The sequence below is a fragment of the Chrysochloris asiatica genome, unplaced genomic scaffold (assembly GCF_000296735.1).
Source record: "Chrysochloris asiatica unplaced genomic scaffold, ChrAsi1.0 scaffold00117, whole genome shotgun sequence".
Taxonomy (NCBI): Eukaryota; Metazoa; Chordata; class Mammalia; order Afrosoricida; family Chrysochloridae; genus Chrysochloris; species Chrysochloris asiatica.
Genome location: NW_006408635.1, coordinates 9,881,382 through 9,899,760, shown reverse-complemented (window position 1 = coordinate 9,899,760; position 18,379 = coordinate 9,881,382). Strand labels below are relative to the sequence as shown.

General features: G+C 51.6%; 1 protein-coding gene across 1 annotated transcript in view; it reads right to left on the bottom strand.

Moving 5' to 3' along the window:
• The window catches only part of IGF2R (insulin-like growth factor 2 receptor), a 96,164-nt gene that overhangs the window by 8,497 nt on the left and 69,288 nt on the right, over positions 1-18,379 (bottom strand). Inside the window, exons 29-42 of the mRNA XM_006868487.1 lie at positions 18,115-18,212; positions 16,922-17,058; positions 15,734-15,924; positions 13,769-13,895; positions 12,679-12,798; positions 12,139-12,395; positions 11,115-11,333; positions 10,053-10,202; positions 7,126-7,287; positions 5,913-6,120; positions 5,349-5,495; positions 3,542-3,776; positions 2,844-2,980; positions 1,361-1,478 (exon numbers count right to left, since the gene is read on the bottom strand). Coding sequence (XP_006868549.1) covers positions 1,361-1,478; positions 2,844-2,980; positions 3,542-3,776; positions 5,349-5,495; positions 5,913-6,120; positions 7,126-7,287; positions 10,053-10,202; positions 11,115-11,333; positions 12,139-12,395; positions 12,679-12,798; positions 13,769-13,895; positions 15,734-15,924; positions 16,922-17,058; positions 18,115-18,212 — 2,306 coding nt within the window. The remainder of the gene's footprint in view (positions 1-1,360; positions 1,479-2,843; positions 2,981-3,541; positions 3,777-5,348; positions 5,496-5,912; positions 6,121-7,125; positions 7,288-10,052; positions 10,203-11,114; positions 11,334-12,138; positions 12,396-12,678; positions 12,799-13,768; positions 13,896-15,733; positions 15,925-16,921; positions 17,059-18,114; positions 18,213-18,379) is intronic.

Below are 18,379 nucleotides of genomic sequence, written 5' to 3'. Positions count from 1 at the left end.
TGTGACTTGCTCGCAAACATCAGCTCACACACTCCCTCTGCTGGCAGAAGGTGCTGTAGCACCTAGAATCCCGATAGACAATCCAAGAGCAGGGGTGGCTGCCCCACTAGCTCCGGGGCCCACGTAGCATGCTTGGATGGTTGTACTCGCGCTGCCTTTGGGTTTCCTGTAGCTGTACCAGGCCTCTAGAGGCCAGCTAGGACAGCCCAGCCAGTTCAAAAAGTGCTCAACCTTGGTCAGGACTGTGTTTTCTTAAGGCAGGTGAGGTTCAGGGAGTTGCTTTAGGTTACAGGCACCCCAGTTGCTTGGGCTTTGCTTTATGGCATTTTGCAGATCCTGTTCGGTGTTGTTTTTAATGAAAGGCTTGTGGTTTGTGGCAACCCTGTGAGAAGCAAGTATACTGGTATACTGGCACTGTTTTTCCAAAACTGTGTGCTCACTTCGTGTCTCTGACTCAGAGTTTGGTCTTTCTCATGTTATGTCAAATGTTTTCACAATGCCATTGCACAACTTCATAGACAACAAAGACTCAATTCCAACTACAAAGCCGATGGTACATTTTTACAGGAGCAGACTGCCGTATGTTTTCCCACAGAGCTGCCTGTGGATTTGAACTGCCAACCTTTATTTAGTAGATTAGTAATTTCGTGCTACCAGGGCTCATTTAATAGACAACCAAACCCACCGCCATCAAGTCGATTCCGACTCACAGCAATCCTGCAGAGTGTTTCAGAGGCTGGAAATCTGTAAAGCCGTTTGAACTGCAAGGTCAGTGGTTCAAGCTCACCAGCTGTTGCTTGGAAACCCTATACAGGGTAGCTATGGGTCGGAACCAACTCGACAGCACTTCACAACAACAACAATGTGGGACCCTGGCAGCTAAGAACCACAATGGGACACTGAGGGGAAGACTGGTCCACTCTCCCCAAGTAACTGAGATTAGAGGAGAACAGAGCCACCTGGACAGGATGACAGTTTCATCTTTCTCCCAAGGAGTGGCTGGTGGTTTTGAAGCAGTGACCTATGGCTAACAGCGCTGTACTAACCCCACAACAGCACCACCAGGGTTCCTTAGAAGCGACGACAGTACAGTATAGACGTAACCTTCACACGTACTGGTGGACCAAGCGTCACACTGCATCACTATATTGCTCTACTCACTTTATTGTGGAGGTCTGCAGCCCACACGACAGGGTTGTGGGATCTCCCTCATATGGGGCAGCACTGTCGCTACAAGACCCTCATCCTCGCCCTGCACACACAGTCCAGCCGTAAAGTAGGAACCACAGGAGAGGTTCTGCCACCTTCCCCATGTCACGTTCTCATGTCCCATCACCCTCTGACGCCACAACCTCCTCACCTGTCGAGCGCCGGCCTGCCTGCCGTCTTCGCGCATGTCAACTCAATCACCGTGGATGCAGTCTTGTTCATGTCACCACACTGATGTCCTTTCGAGTAGGTGACAACCACTTTGTCATCTGAAACACACAAAAAGATGGACAGGTGTTACTTCTAGTGCATTCTAAATGGCCTCAATGCCAAACCTCAAAAAATCAGTCAGACTTCTCGCTTGTTACTTTGGTTCTAGACTTTTTGTAAAGCTTTAAACAGTCTGCTTTTCCAGTTGGCCTCAGGAAACTGAGAGTCCGTGGGTGACGAACTGTCATTCAACTATCAACTGAAAGGTTGGAGGATCAAACCCACCCCATGGCACCACAAAAGAACAGAGCTGGTGACCTGCTTCCATAGTGCATCCAGCCAAGAAAACCGTAGTGGGCCACTCTACTCTGTTATACATCGAGTCGCCACAAGCCAGGGTCCAACATGATGGCAGCTAAGAACCACAATGGGATACTGAGAGGAAGACTGGTCCACTGTCCCCAAGTAACTGAGATTAGAAGAGAACAGAGCCACCTTTCCCCCTTCTTGAGGTGTCAGACTCTCCAAAGGGAAGATGAATCTCAGACTGCGGGACCAGGCTGGTCCCTCCCTCGTAGTATCTCTGTACCCTCGGGTCACCGAGTAGACTCTGGGCTCGATGCTTCTGAGACTAACAATGGTTTCCCGAGAAGTCATTCTTCATTTCTTAGTTAGCTAAAGCTATGCTATGAGTTAGAAAGGGGGACTCAGGTATTCCTCTCTAACCCTAACAGGAAAAGGTGAATTCTTTCTTGACTGACCCCTCGACTGCATCCCAGTCATCCTTAACTGACAGAGCCACTGTTGTGAGGTGCCACTGAGTCAGCTTCAACTCAGTGACCCCATGCACGAACCATTGCCCAGTCCTGTGCAAAAAATCCCAAGTGTCATGGCTGAGCCCACTGTTGCTGCTTCTGGGTCAACCCGTGTTGTTGAGTGTCTTCCCCTTTCCCACTGATCCTCTCTCAACCTTACCAAGCCTGATATCCTTCCCTGTTACTCAACAGCCAACTGCAACAGGAGTTTTCCAGTCAAACTATTAGATAAAAACAGTAGCATTTTCCCCCAAATTGTGAAAGCACTCAAATATGTACTCTTGAGCTACTTTGATCAAGTGCTACCAAATGGTCTGACTTTCCTCAATCAACATATAAGGACCCAATTCGCTTCTGAAGCATAGTGAACAAGGCAACTTCCCCCCTGAGATGTAGATTCTCCCGAAGATCACTGAACCCCCCAGATACACAGACGGGGGCCTCAAACATGAGAAAGTTGTTGTTGTTGTTGTGGAGTCGGTTCTGACCGAACAGAAAGTAGCACTTCTTTAAATATTCCAGGAGAAATACTCACGGGGGAGACACTGGAAATGTTCACCCCCAGCCTAAGCTGCCCAGCCACCAGTCATGATGGCCCCAGGGACTTACCTACAACGTCCAGCTTCTGTGTGTGGATCAGACCCAGAACCTGGACCTGACCGGATGCAGTCTTTCTGCACACGCTGGCTCTGTCGGAACAGCCTGAGGGTCCTTTGTTTATTTTCTGACACAAGTTGATGTAGTACCTACAAGACAACACCAAGGGGTAGAGAGGAGGAAGGTAGGCTAAGTCTATTCTAGTGGACGGTGGGCAGAGACCTTGCTGTGACTGCCAGACAGAAATAGCAGTGTGGTAGCTACTGGTGGTCCACAGCCTCTGAATCACAGGGACTAAAGGTGATCCTGATGCAGTGGGCTTCAGCAGAAGGAAGGGCAGTGGAGCTGAGGCAGGCAGTGGTTGAAACTCTGGTAAGGGATTCCCCTTCAGCAAGTCACGTACGCATTCCAAGCTCCTCTGCAGCGAGGACTTACCAGGCAGCACCTACACCTGGACCCAACTCTCCTCTAGACTTCCACTCCATTGGGCCAACAGCTGAACTCTGGCTTCTGTGGGCTCTGAAGGCTCCATTTCTGTTCACCAGAACCCACCCTCACCACTTCCCCATGCTTGGTCCTTCTGGGTGGCTCCCAGGAACCCAGTCCCCACTGAAAGCACATAACCTCGGATTTAGGGGGTAATACCTCCCGCCTTCTGACTCTGAGGTAAAACGAACAGACATGGCAGGTGAAGGGGGAGTGGTACTCACGAGGCGCCATCATGGACAAAGAACCAGGACCCCGTGAGAGACGAGAGCAGCCGCAGGTCATAGGTTTTGTGCTTCTGGATGAATTTGCACTCCATCTTCTTTGGGGGGCAGACGACGTTTGTTTTCCACTCAAAAGTCACCTCACACCCACGAACCTCACTGAAAACTTGGGGCCACCCAATGTCGGCATCTTCGTCACACTTGAATATGATGGCGGACGTCCGGTGGCTGTTGGCTGGTTTGGGAGAGGGCAACACAGACACATTCGGAACCTGGTCTGAGGCCCACAGCTTGGCTTTCTTGAATCATTTATTAACTTTATTAATTTTTGTTAATTTTATTACTAAGATATGGTATCACAAAACATTTTGTTTAATTCCTTAATCACATTTACAACACCCTGAAACCATCACCACTCCCCATTCTCACAGAAAGATTTATCGTCCCAAACAGAAGCTCAGTACCTCCCAAGCCCTCGTAACTCTTCTCTCTCTACATTTCCTATCCTGAAGACTTCATATAGGAGGGGATCATACAGGAGTCGTCCTTTTGTGTGACTTATTTTACTCAGCATGATGCTTCCAAGATTCACCCATGTTGTCCCATTTACCCAGGCTCTACCTCTCTTTATGGTTGAGTACAATTCCATGGTATATACATGTCACATTTTATGCATCCATTCATCTGTGGTGGATGCTTGCATGGTTTCCACCTTTTGGCTATTCCATGAACATGAAGTATAAGTGTCTGTTTAAGCCCAGGCTCTCAAGTCTCTGAGGCCTATGGCTAGGAGCTGACACATGCCCATCTTTGTTTAACTTTCTGAAGAACCACCACGTCACACTGCCACCAGCAATGGATGAAGGTTCTAATGCTGGTCTTCAAATTCCTTTCCTTTCTGAGCAGCCCCAACTCTGTGATTCACGTGGTCCTTTGTCACCCTATCTACCCTTCCATATATGACATTTTCCCACAAACGTTTTGAAGCCCCTTCCCATAGCCACATCTGTTGCCCTGGACCTCTCTCTCCACGCTTCCTGTCATTCATGAATTCTTAACTCTGAATAGCCCAAGAGAGCTCAGAATCTCTTCCTGTCCTAGACAACCCTACATTATACCACAGTCCCTCATATACAGATAACCAATGATATTTGCTAATGAGAATAAAAATAAAATCAGTAACAATAAAATGCCTGCAATTATGAAAAAGCAGTGAGTGCCCTCCCACAGGTCCGCGTACATCTGTGCCTAGAGTTCCTCGGTGTAACCCATCTTGCTGTGAAGTCTTAGTAAGAATGACTTCAGTAAGCACTTGTCTCGTCTCATTTCCCTTGAGAACTCACGTCCACTAGTGGCCCAAACATAAACAGGATTCTTTTGAGATACCACGTCTAGCACCGCAGGAGCAAGCCTGGTGCCCCATTAGGTGTCCAGTCTGCCCAGTGCTTGCCACATAGCAGAAAGCCAGTGGACGGACTCAAGGGTCTTAGAACATCCACTGGTCACTCTGAAGGCCCATGAGAGGCCGCCATTTTACAGAGGCGTGTGTGTAGGTCACCTGTGACAAGCCCTCACAGGGACGTGGGCACTAGCACCCATGCCCTGACCTACTTTGACCATGGCTGCCTCTAACCTGACACGTCAAGTCTCATGGAGCAATTAGAAATGCTGTTTGGTTGGAAGACAACCCTGACGACCAAGTACAATCGGTTAATGTGTTAACGTGACAGCATCTGGAGCTTTACAAGGACTCGTGCAGCTTGGGGTTGCCAGAGCCATGCCCTGGATGTCCCACTTCCCTACTCACAGTGCCTGCAGAAGCCCCACTCATGGTCACGGTCGTAGTTTTCGGTGGTGGCGCACCAGGCCCTTGGCCTCACCTCCACAGCACACTCCTCGTAGCTCTTCCCGTTGAATATGAAGGGGAAGACGCAAGGGTCGCCATTTTCCGTTTCTGGAAGGGAAGAGAAGATCTGAGTGACACAAGCAGTAACATGACTAAGAACGTGTCACAAGGACCCTGAGGAGGCAGCCCAGCCCACTCAGGGTCTGAGAGCACTTCCATTCAGGGCTTCACAGTCAAGGCCTAGGTCCAGTCCTCCTCAAGGGGACAGTACTCCTCACAGGGGCAGTCCTCCTCACGGGGTCAGTCCTCCTCACGGGGACAGTCCTCCTCACAGGGTCCAGTCCTCCTCACGGGGACAGACCTCCTCACGGGGTCAGTTCTCCTCACGGGGACAGTCCTCCTCACAGGGTCCAGCCCTCTTCATGGGGACAGCCCTCCTCACAGGGTCCAGCCCACACAGGGTTGGAGCTTTGGTCCCAGGGTTTCTCCTGTCATTTCAGGCTGACACTCGCTACAAAGCCTTGCCTGGAGGGCAGATGTCACCATTGACGTAGCTCAGGATGACAGCCTCGTCCTGGTGCCTGTAGTCCAGCCGCATGGAGGCCAGCCGCCCGAACGAGGCTCCCTTACTGCTGGAGAGTAGGCAGACACCTCCGTCCTTGCAGCCACCCTGGTCCAGGCCTGCAGCCGCGGTGCACACACCTACGCTGTAAGTGTGGGAGTCTTGAGTCACCTAGACAGACAGACAGACACGACGTCAAGGCTAGAAATCCCAAGGTGGGAGGCGTGCATGTGGCCAAGGCTACTGTCTGTATGCTGGTCCCCAGTCCTTCCCAGGCCAGCCTCTGTAGAACCCACCACTACGTCCAGGCCCAGTACGCCCCCTAGCCCCACCCAGTGAGCACAGCATAGGGAGCACTAAGGCAGCAGGAGGCCTCGGGCCTTGTCCACCTGTGCCTGGCTGAGTCAAATGCCATAGCACCCACCTGGTTCCTCAGGCCCAGACCTGTCCACTGTTACCCAGCCATCAGGAAGGACTGGAGATGGGCAGGGGCCTCCCTTACAGACACCAGAGAGCCAGCATCCGAGCACAAACTCAATGCCCACCCCTCTGCATGCTGCTTACAGGGATGCTGGGCATGTGGCATGGTCACACATGGGATGACCAGGAAACATCTAATCACGGGCCCTGGGGCCTCGGATGCCCCAACCACAGGTGACCCAAGCTGGTCACGATTCATGAGCACAGCACACACTCCGCAGACACGCCGTGTTCTCTGGACTCGCCAGTCTGGGCACTGAGAGGGACTGTCTAACCTCCGTGCATGACATCCCGGGCGGCCATGATGCCTGCCTCTGTGTCTAAAAGCAAAGGCTGGAGAAAGGAGGCGGCGCTTCTTACAGCCGGAACTGGGTCCACAGAGGGTGTATCACTGGGAAAGGCCAAGAGTCCTCAACGATCCCATGTGTCGGGGAGGGAGCACCTGGAGCCCACCGGGTCCACCTCACTGGGTGAGGGTCTCCTGGGTCCCCGTGCTTCCTTGCCTGTTCTCCATCCTCAAGCAAAGGGACTGCCGCCCCCCTGAGTGGTCACTCCATGCTCATAAAACCCCGCATGGAAGTGCCCTGAGCTGTGAGGCTCACCAGGAGGGCTAGCTGTGAGCAGCCACCCCACACACCCAACACCCATGCCCACGCACACCCGGATGACAGTGAGGACCGCCAATGCCCCGGCTACCTTAAAGGTGCTTGTGGACAGACGGGACAGGTTGAAGCTGTAGTAGAGTTGCTCGTCCGTCAGCGAGCAGCCCTCCGTCAACACGTCATCAGGACACACTAGCGGGGTCTCCCACTCAAACACAAAGTCGCAGTCATTGGTCCTCAGCAGCTTGGGTGTTCCCTGTTGTGAAGAAAAGCAAAGACCCTCAAAACTGCACACCCAGAGAGTGTGACCGGGGGCACTCCACGCCTCAGCTGTGAGCAATAAAGTGCCCACAATGACTAGGCATTCTACCCACCCAGCGGAAGTGAGGACAAGGGCAGCCACACTACAGGGCACCACACTCCTAGCACGTGTCACCGGATCCCCAGGAAAAGGGGCCCAATCCATGCACCCCACACTGTCTTCTCTCAGAGGAACTGCTCAAGGGTCCTAAGCAGCCTCCACCGCACCCATACACACCTAGGAACCCCCTCTGAACTCCAAGTCATCTCACTCCCTTCACTGAATGAGACAGCGAGAGAAAGACTCAATGTCCCAGCTACTGGTGCACATGAAGAAAACCAGTAAAACCAGTGGCTGCCAAGTCAAATGTGACTCACAGCGCCTGCAGGTGGGTCAGAGTAGAACTGTGCTCCATGGGGTCTTCAGTGGCTGTTGTTTCGGAAGTCACTCACCAGACCTATCTTTCATAAGCGCCTCATAGCCCACCCCCCACCCCCCACCCCCGCATCAACAGTAGCAGCAAACGGATGAGGCGGCTGCTCAGGAATTTCATTGCTAAAGAAACTCTTTTATAAACTCAGTATTTCCACTAATGACAAAAACCACAGAGGAAGAGAATTCTTCCAAGCTCTTTCCTGAGCTGGACTATGCATTCGGTGTGAGTAAGTAAACGGATGCTTCTCCTGTGAGGTGGGCGGCTCAGGACGGGCTGGCCCATGTGTAGAGTCTGTCGGCAGCACGGCCCGTCTGCGGAGCTGTGGAGTCTGAGAGCAGGTACAGCCACAGGAAGGAGTGAGGAACCCCGGTTACAAAGGACAGTGGATGCCTGTCTGTGTGTGCCTACAGATGTGTACCAAACCAAACCACCAGAGGCCCTGCCGCCCAGTCCAGTGCTATGCAGAGCCACCCTATAGGGCATCTTTCTCCCATGGAGCTGCTGGTGGGTTTGAACTGCTAACCTTTCAGTTAGTAGCCCAACCCACTGCTCCACCAGGGCTCCTTATAGGTGCATGCAGACACATGCAAATAAACATGCAGATTCGTGCACAAAGGAATGGAGGCATACGCACTTTAACCTACTCATCGCGCAGGGGAACCGTGACGCTGAGCCTTCGGGAACCGTGCCGTGGCAGAGCATGAAGGAGCTCCGGACTTCCATGGTGACCCCCTGCCCCCCCAGACTCAGGGCTGCTTTTCATTGCTCCCCCTAGATGTGCCTGCACTGTCCCTCCTTGTCATCCTGAAGTCAGGCCACTTACTAACGGTGTCCACACACTTTCCTCTAGCAGCAATATCCCTACCCCATCCCACATCTGCCGCAGCTCTTGGGACTGAAAATCACCCTAAATGGCATTGCAGGCACCTCCGAGAACCACCATCGTTACCCCTGAGCCAGAGCAGCCGGAACCACCTTAAGGACTTTTGAGAAGCAAGTCAGGATATGTATATATGTTATACACATACACACATATAGGAGGGGGCTTCAAAAAGCTTGTGGAAAAAAATGGAATGGAAAAACTAACAGGATTCTTCCACGAACTTTCTGAAGTCCCCTCATAGATCTAGGTTACCTACATATACATAGCTTCTTGAAGCTCCTTCATACACACACACACACAAGGTACACATCGCTACACACAAGTATACATACCTACTTCATAACACTCACATACAATGTACACATCGCTACACACAAGCATACATACCTACTTCATACACTCACATACAATGTACATATTGCTACACACAAGCATACACACCTACTCACGTATACATGTGTATGCACGCATACACACTCTCCCTTCTCCAGATCCTGTTATCAAGTGCATTACTACCTTGGCAGCAAAACATGACTATTCACACTGCACGGGACCGGATGCAGACCACAATGAGACTCAGGACCCTTCCTGTCCAAGGAGCTACCTGACTCCGGGGCAGGGTGTGAGTCTGTGCTGAAGGACAGATGATGGCAGTGGCTCCACACCACCACCCTGATGGTCAGCATCCTCACCACTTAGCTCAGCTCACCGAGGAGCCAGGAGAACCCGGACACAAACTCTTAGAACAGAATGGAACTCCCATGGGCACTGGAATTCTTAAACTGCGCATCAAGTAAGGCAATAGCCTCCTCGGTGTGAGTGGGTCACTCAGTTGCAGCTGCTCTGATTCCGGGGGTCTTTGACTGTGCGCTCACTTCTGAGTTTTGTTCTGAATGGTGAGAGATGCCAAAACCCTGACTTTCAAATAAGACTAAAGTCAGGGATGTCCGAGGAGAAAAAGACAAGGATACTTTTCTACTTCTGTGGGCAGTGTGGAATGCTGCTTCACAGGGAAGTGCAGCAAGCTTCCCTGCTCACTCCCAGCACGAGCACGCATTTCCACATCAACAACTGACTGACTTGCTGACTGGAGTATCCCAGACCCATGCTGAGAGTCAGGACAGACCCCAGACCCACACCCCAGCCTCACTTACCAAGTCACGCCTCTCTCATGTGCCTGCGGCCCACAGACCCACACCCCAGCCTCACTTACCAAGTTCACGCCTCTCTCACATGCATGCAGACCCTCCAGGCCCACACCCCAGCCTCACTTACCAAGTTCACACCTCTCTCACGTGCATGCAGACCCCAGGCCCACACCCCAGCCTCAGCCTCACTTACCACGCTCACGCCTCTCTCACATGCCTGTGTCCCCCGGACCCACATCCCAGCCCGACTTACCATGCTTACGCCTCTCTTACAGTGAAAGGTGATGAGGGAGGTGTAGTTGTAACGACTGTCAGCTAAACAAGGCGTGGTACTTTCAAAATTTATGTAAACTTCATTTGCTGAGGGGTTAAGCACTGGAGGGCCCGTGACTCGGCCAATATCCTAAACAAAGAACAAAGGTGACAATGTTTCAGGATCTGGTGGTGCCCAAGGGTAGGGCCATAAAGACTGACCTGGCACTGCACAAACCCCGCAGCACCTCTGAACACGGGGCACAGCTATCACTGCTACAGGCAAACGCCCGCACACTGCTGGGTCTGTGTTTGGATGCTAACCTAAGTCTGCTACAGAGTTTCCAGAGCTTTTCTCCCTCCGTGCTCTGTGCTCTACTGCAGTAGGAGAAGCCACATACGGAACCTTCAGCCCTACCTGCTGTGACCCACCTCCTCCCTCCAGTCCTGCACAGGCTCTGCCGGGCTTCCGTATGGGCCAGGAGGTGGGGTGACCACTGTCACTGTGTAGTACTTAACACATGGCTGCCCTATGAATATTACAAAATCCTCTGCCACCAAGTCGATCCCAACTCGTAGGAACCCTGTAGAGAGTTTCCAAGGCTGCCAATCTTTTAAAGGGTCAGAAAGCCCCATCTCTCTCCCTCGGAGGAGCTTCTGGATTTGAACAGTTAACCTTGTGGTTAGCAGTCTTGTGCTTACCCTACAGCGCCACCAGGGCTCCCAATAAACACAAGTGAAGGAATGAATGCATGAAAGGCAGAAAAGTGAAAAGCCAGAAATGGAGGTTTGTATTTTTCTTTGTATGTGCATGGGTCTGAGACTGACCTTATCTATATGTACTTGTGCGCCTCCACATGTACACACATACGTAAGTGCATGTATGTGCGGCTGCTTTGCAAAAGCAAAGGCTTCCTGACATCTCAATTCCCAGGTCCTACAGCTGGCATCCCTGGCTTTGTCTCCGTCCTCTCTGCCTGAGTAACTCTCCAATGACAGCAAGAAATACAGCATGACGATCCCTCTGAAAATCTGTCTCCGCCCCTGGATGCCCCGTACTCACGATGGGGGCCCCGTCAATGGGCACTTTGCACACAGCTGCCCCGGCAGGACACGGCACTCCATGGATTGGGTTCAGTGGCTGGCAGATATTGATGTAGAAGTCAGGGTTGGTGTCAGAAGTGCCCTCCTCACTCTCGTCATACGCTTCATAGCCCCCAGTGCGGTGGATCAGGGGGGACAAGTCGATGATGGAGCTGCCGTTCTTCACGGAACATTCCATCTGTCAAGTGGAACAGACCACGTAGGAGCTCAGTGCCAAATCCTACTGCCTGTTGGTTCCCAGTCACAGTGACCCTCTAGGACCGAGTACAACTGCTTTGTGTGGTTTGTAAATCGTCATGGAAGCAAATTGCCTCATCATTCAGGTGTGGACTGGCGGTGGCTTTGAACCTCTGACCTTATGGTGAGCAGCCCATCATTTAATCCACTGTAACCCCAGGGCTCTCTAATTACTATGAAGTCACTCTTAAGAGGTTAAAGGAGTCTCTAGGTGGTGTAAACATATTCACACTTAGCTATCCAAAAGGTTAAGAGGTTCAAGCCCACCCAGGGGAACCTGGGAAGAAAGGCCTGCTGATCTACCTTGGAAAAAGCAGCCACTGAAATCCCATGATGCTCAGTTCCACTCCGACACATAAGTCAGAGTGAACGCAACAGCAGCTGGGTTCGGTTGCTTAATAAACTTAAAACACAAAACATACAAAAAGCAGTAAGAATGGACTAATGTATGATGAGCACTGCAAGGTGGGTTTGAACCACAAGGTCAGCAGTTCAAACTCACCAGCCACTCCTCGGAAACCCTATGCAGAGTCGCTATGAATCAGAACCAACTCAACAGCACTTAACAACAACATCCCCAAATGCCTGGCTACACAATACTGGATGCTTTCCACTGTCCTTATTACTAGGATGGTCAGGTGTGCTGGAACATGCTGCCAAGGCCCCACCAGGGAGCACAACACAGCGGTGCAAGACTGGGTCCCAAGGTGGCCAAGCACTTCTCAGATCAGCCATCTCAAACTCACCACCTGCTCGCAGGCCAGCGGCGTGTGCCAGGAAAAGAAGAGGGTGCAAGTCTGCTTGTCCAGGGAGATGAGCATGGGCTGGTTTGTCGGCCCTACTTCCGGCCGGCACACAAAGCTGATGACGCTCTTATACCTCAGGCCCAGCTTGGAAGGACAAGAGGAGCCGTCCTCATACACCAGCTGCAGCACCTGGTCCACGTAGATGAGCCTCTTATTGGCCTGGCCCACGCTGATTCTGGTCTGTCCAAAGCAGGCGCCTGGGGCACAGAGTCAGGGCCCGTGAGAAACACGGTGACAGATTCACAGTGCCCAGCTGACGAGAGGGCACAACAGGCCAGCATGCCATTCCCAGTGGCCGGCCTGCTTCTGATACCTTGGACACATCTATTATGAGGGGGCTCCAGTCATGGAAAAGTAGAATTGAGAAGATTATGGCATTTTTCCACACACTGTTGGGAGGCCCCTCAGATTTGATGTCCCAGCCTCTTGTGGCCGTACCCACTGACCGTGCCCCAGAGACACGATGCCCCAGCCACTCACCCACGCCCGGAGAGCAGTTCTCATTCTCCCCGCAGACACTCATATAAACCAGCCCTTTCTCGCTGTAGGCAGCGGTGTACCCAACTCTGCTGCTTAAAGGGTTCAGATCGAACAGGTGACCTGTGGGGGACAGGAATGGGACACAGTAACTCCGGGGGGCGCTGTGCTCAGTCATGCACCATGACTTGCTTTCCGACTTCTCACCACGAGTTACTGCCCCTCTCACTGGCCCACTGACCCGAAGCCCTCACGCCCATCCCACCCCATGCGCTGCAGAGGAGAACTGAACTCTGGGGGTTTCTTGGCTGTAATCTTTGCAGCACCAGATTGCCAGGTCTTTCTTCTGCAGTGCTGTTGAATGGTTTCAAACCAGTACCCTTCCATAGTAGCTGAATGGCAGCCTCTAACTGGTGTGGCCTAGGGAGTGCTTGTGACGGGCTAGTCAACATCACGAGGCCTTCAGTCCCCAAGTGCACTGTCCCGCCTGTCTCCAGAAAAGAGAGGTTCATCTTCCTTCTGGGTCTGACGTGGCGTCCCACACACTGCCAGCACACTCCTCCTGCACACACGCCCTGTGTCTCCATGCAGACACAGCTCGCTGTCGGCTTCCGCCCTCTTGGCTCTGACAGGGACGTGGTGTGGTGGACAGCAGGGAGCCTGTTAGCTGCGGCCCTGAGTGCCAGGCCTGGCAGGGATCGTGACAGCGCGGCCTCCTCAGGGAGACAGCACACACGCTTCCCACGGAAGGCACAGAGTGTGCAAACACAATCAACTGATCCAAGAAGGCCAAGCATGCACTGAAGGGTAAAGAGCATGCCCCAGCCACTGCTGCGTGCTTGGCCTCGCCTACGGCAAGACTGCTGGCCGCACAAGGACTCACCCGTGGCTAAGTTGCTACCGGGGTTGCTACCACCGGTGGTGGGTTTGCCATGCAAGGCCTCACCTATGTCAGGTGTCAGCTTTGGGGGGGGGCTCATCTGTGCCAAGACTGGTACCTCACCCATGCTGGGGTTGGCACCTCACCTGTGGCAGAGCTAGTGCCCACACGAGGCCTTACTCGTGGAGGGCTGGTGACTGCGGGAAGCCTCACCTGTGGAGGGGTTGGTGACTTGGCAGTTGTCATGTTCACTACTTCTCACAGGACAAGCGGCGGATGTGGGCCAGGAGAAGGTGTATTCACAGTCCTCCACCGCACTGATGAACATGGGTCTGGGGTTCTAAGGTCAAGACAGAGAAATCTGCATGAGGGCTGAGGGCAGACAGCTGACATGCACAACAAAGCTTCTTCACTGTCTTCAGGGGATGAAAGATTGTGGAAAACAAAAGGTCACAATCTGTTCCTGAGAAACCACTGGAGACTTAAAATCGCGGCTCAAAGAACCCAGAGTCAGACAGCCTGCTAGTGAACCAAGATGGTTTTCACAAGGCTAAAGCACAAAGGACTGGGCGGGGAGCTGCGGGGTAAGCACTGGACTGCTAACCACAAAGTTGATGGTTCTAACCCACCCACCAGCTGCTCCTAGGAAACCCTATACAGGGTTGCTATGAGTCAGAAGTGACTCGATGGCACTTAACAGGGCTAGGGGCGGGCTGGGGTGTCAAAGGACAACTGTAAACGTGGAAGAAATAACTGATAGAACTCTCAACTAAAATCTGTTGTGGACAAAACAAACAGACCTGCCGGCAGAAGCAGCAGTTAGCGTCCGTGCCCTATGCGCTTGGCTCGGTGTGTGCTTTTCCAATGCTTCCCGTTCACACAGAAGTCCTAGGACTGCTCTCCCAGTACACTCCTTCCATGGAAATACTGCGCCTGCTTTGCTGCCGGCTACGACAAGCCCACACTGGGATCTGACCCCACCTGGGGACACTGGTTCATAGAGAGCAGTGGTCATGCAGACCACTCACTGTCCCTTTGTCGTCTCTGTCCACCATCCCCCTTCCCCAGGAGCGTCTCTGTCAGGTGCTGAGGGAGAAAGCCTACCAGGCCGTTTCAGGCCCTAAAAGCTCAAGGGTCTAGTTTCAGCCTCTGCACATTCTTCCTTCAAAGAACTGAGAGACTCAAGTAAGGAGGGTAGGGGCTCCTCCAAGTCCACCTCCTGACCACAGCTATGGGGTCAGGTCACTCGTCTGCACAGTCAGTAGACTGGTCCAATTGGGCCCTGTCCCCAAACTTAACTGCAACCCAAATCCAAGGATCTTCATCTTCTTAACCTTACACTCACAGATTTTCCTGTGGTGAAAAATACCCAAGAGAAATCGTTCATTCAGTCAAGATCTACTTAAGTGCCAACAGCCAACTGTTGTTGTTAAGTGCTTTGCAGTGGTTCTGACTCATAGTGACCCTGTATAGGGTTTCTGAGGAGTGACTCATTCAAACCGACCTTGCGATCAAGTGCTTATCCTACAGTGCCACACCAGGACTCCGCCAACCAACTAGGAGAAGGAATCAGTCACGGAGATGGCCCTATTAACAACAAACCCCTACGACATACCAGGAGCAACAATTTGGCAAGTCAGGCACAGGTCTTGGTACTGATGGATAAACATTTTAGTGTGACGGAATAATTAGCCCAGTCACAGCTGGGGCATGAGCAGGCACCCCTGGAAGCAGATGTGGCCCCACTTCTCATCTTTCCCAGCTGCCCACACAGAGACAACAGGCATGTGGTCAACAACAGTTTTCCACACAACCTCTGAGGATCTGAGTTAAACATAAAAGAGACGTAACTAATTCGAAAGTGAAAATTGTCAGAGTGGGTATCTGAGGAGCCAGGGAAGAAATCTCTTCCTCAGCCACAGGGCTGAGGTGACCTTGCTACTGTCTTCACTCATAGCTAAGTCATATATCTTCCACTCTTCCACTCACATCCCTGGGCAGGCACAAAAGGATGTTGGTCTCACAGACCCCAGGATTTGTTGTGCTTCCAAAGCTGTAGGAATCAGAGGGTTGGACACTGTCACTTAGCCATAGCCGGCAGTGGACCAATGGGCTGTATCATGAGGTGAGGGGTTACGTCACTGGGGGTTCCAGCAATAAGGGGGTTCTGTCACTTACCACTTGGTTTTTGTTGCAGGTTAATCGGATGGTGGTTGACTTTTTTCTAATCTGGTCTGGACACAAGTCCCCATCCACGTACTTGAGGACAACTGAGTCATCTTCCCACTGAGGGCCATCCTTCACTCGGCCAAGGTTCACGGTCTTGGAGTTGTTCAGCAGACAGACAGCTGCCTCCAGTGGGCATGGCTCTGCAATATAAGGGGGCACAGTGAAATTCATCAGGAAATGTACCATCTAGAAGAGAACTACCTGCCCAGGAAGGGTAGATATGCCAAGAACTGGAGCCCATTTTTCTAAAACAGCCATCACAGAATAGTTGCTGTGTCTTTTATGTAACTTAGATCACACTGAGTCCTTGCTCATGTAAACACTGTTTCACCACAGACGGGCTACGGTGGACTTGAGGGTGGGGGAAGTCAAGATGCAGTAGTCTAAATTACTGTTGAACCTCAGATACGGCAGAGTCAAAATTCTAGAGGAAGCCAATATCTTTACTCATAAAATGACCAAGAATGTCACCAAACAACTAATTTATGAGACCCTGGGTGAGGGGTCAGTCCTAGAAAGGTCAGTGAGAGCCTAGGTGAGGGACCTGCCCCACTTCATAGACTCTGAGCCTGCCCCGGACACTGTAGCATGGGGAACTGGCCCATGGCCCCAACCTTCCAGAATATGAAACAAAAAATCACTCTCTGCAGTTGAGGCATGTAAGCTGTAGGAAAGAGACCCCAAAATAGGGGTCAAGTTCACTCTTGAGGATCCCACAGCAGCCCTGGCCCCATGTGCATGCCTGAGTTTGTCTTAGCCCTTGCACTGAGCATTTGAGCAAGCTGAACCTGCGTCCTAGAAAAACCACCCCGCCACTCTCTCAAGAAGTGTGGTGGACACACAACAAAACCCATTTTACACCTTTCTATCTTCTACCCTACTAAGAATCCCTCACCAGCATTATCACACCTACCTACTTCTAAGAACTCATATTAAAAATCGCAGTAAATCTCCCTTCCCAGGGAGCCGTCAGTAGGTGTCCTGAATCCTATCGGGGATTGAGCATCCAAATCCTTTAAATAGTCCCTGTGTGTGCCAGAGAGTGAAGTGCCTTAGCACCTTGAACAAGGCCCATTTCTACTCGCTCTTTCCCAGGACTGTCAGCACAGCCTTTACACCAGCTGAGCCATTTCTCACCGACACCAGCCTGCGGAGCCAGGGACTTGCAGACGTTGATGAGGTAGTGTTCTGTGGCCCCCGTGCTCGTGACCGCTTCCCAGTTATCACTGTACCTTGACAGGGATGAGAGGTCGAAGGTGTTCCCCGCACTATCTCTGATATAAAGAGAAAGCCATGGTTAGGTTCAGTCATTCTCACTAAACATGTATCGCTCAGCTGGCAACATTCATGTACGTAAGGCACCTCCACCACAGATGTCCTGAGACTTGGTTCTTACATGATGGCAGAACTTTGAGCTCAGGCCTCTTCCACACTCAGCCAGAGTCAGCAGCAGTATGACTGAGTTCAGGAAGTCACCAGACTCAGTTTCACAAAATCAAGTATTGACCACCACCCCACCATCCCCCCCAAAAAAATCAGAGGAACATGTACTCTGCAAGTTTAGGCCAGTGAGAAGAGAAGCTCCCTACGCAGCGAAGGCCTCGAGGGGCAGGACCCAAGAATGTTTCATTTGCAAGGTCATGGGTGAGTCTGACTGAATCGAACAATGGCAGTTGAAGTGAACACAAAAGGAAGTCCACTACACATCAGCGTTGCAACAGGGTCCAATATCAGGAGGCATTTGAGTCACAGGTAACAAAAGGAATTCAAGACAACCATGAAGAACCAAGGAAGCTGGCAGTTGGAGTGTCCCCCTCCTTCCAGCTCTCGACACCCTCCCTCACATTCCCACTGGCTCACTACCATCCTCCGTGTGAAACTCACTCAAAGAAGGAAACCAGCCGTTTCTGTATCTGTATCCCCAAGACAAGTGTCTGAGGGAAGGACAGAGGACAGGCGAGCCCCGGGTCCGTCCTCTTCTAGTCTCCAATCTCCCACTCTTACCCATATTTTCATGCAGACTAATCCCAAAACGGGCAGCTGGCCTAATCCAATGCCTCATTTTCATTGTAAGGAACCGAGGCCAAGAGACTTAATTCATAAATAGTACGCATAGAAATTGTTTGATAGGTATATGTCCTGCTGTGTATATTTACAATAATAATAACAAAAATGAAATATATTATAATAAAAGAAAATATTATTTAAAAAAAGAGAGAGAGAGACTTAACTGATGACTCTAATCCCATGCCACCCAGCCCGTCCACTATGAAAGCAGAGTCCCATGGAGTTCACCCAAGTGCCCAGAGTCAACATGCAAATCCACTTACTTGAACGAGCACTCCGTGGTTTCAAAGGGAGGGCAGGCATACTGTGTGCGCCACTCAAACAAGTAGGAGCAATCTGAAGTCTCCTTCAGAAACACTGGCTGCAAGAGTTAACAGATGACTCAGTTGTAGTACATGGGAACACAAACCTTCAGGGAACTCCCAGATGCACACCGAAGAGACATGCCAGCAAAAAATTCAGAAAGTCTCCTACGGCTACCCCACAATAGCCAAAAGGTAGACACAACCCAAGTGTCCTTCCTCAGAT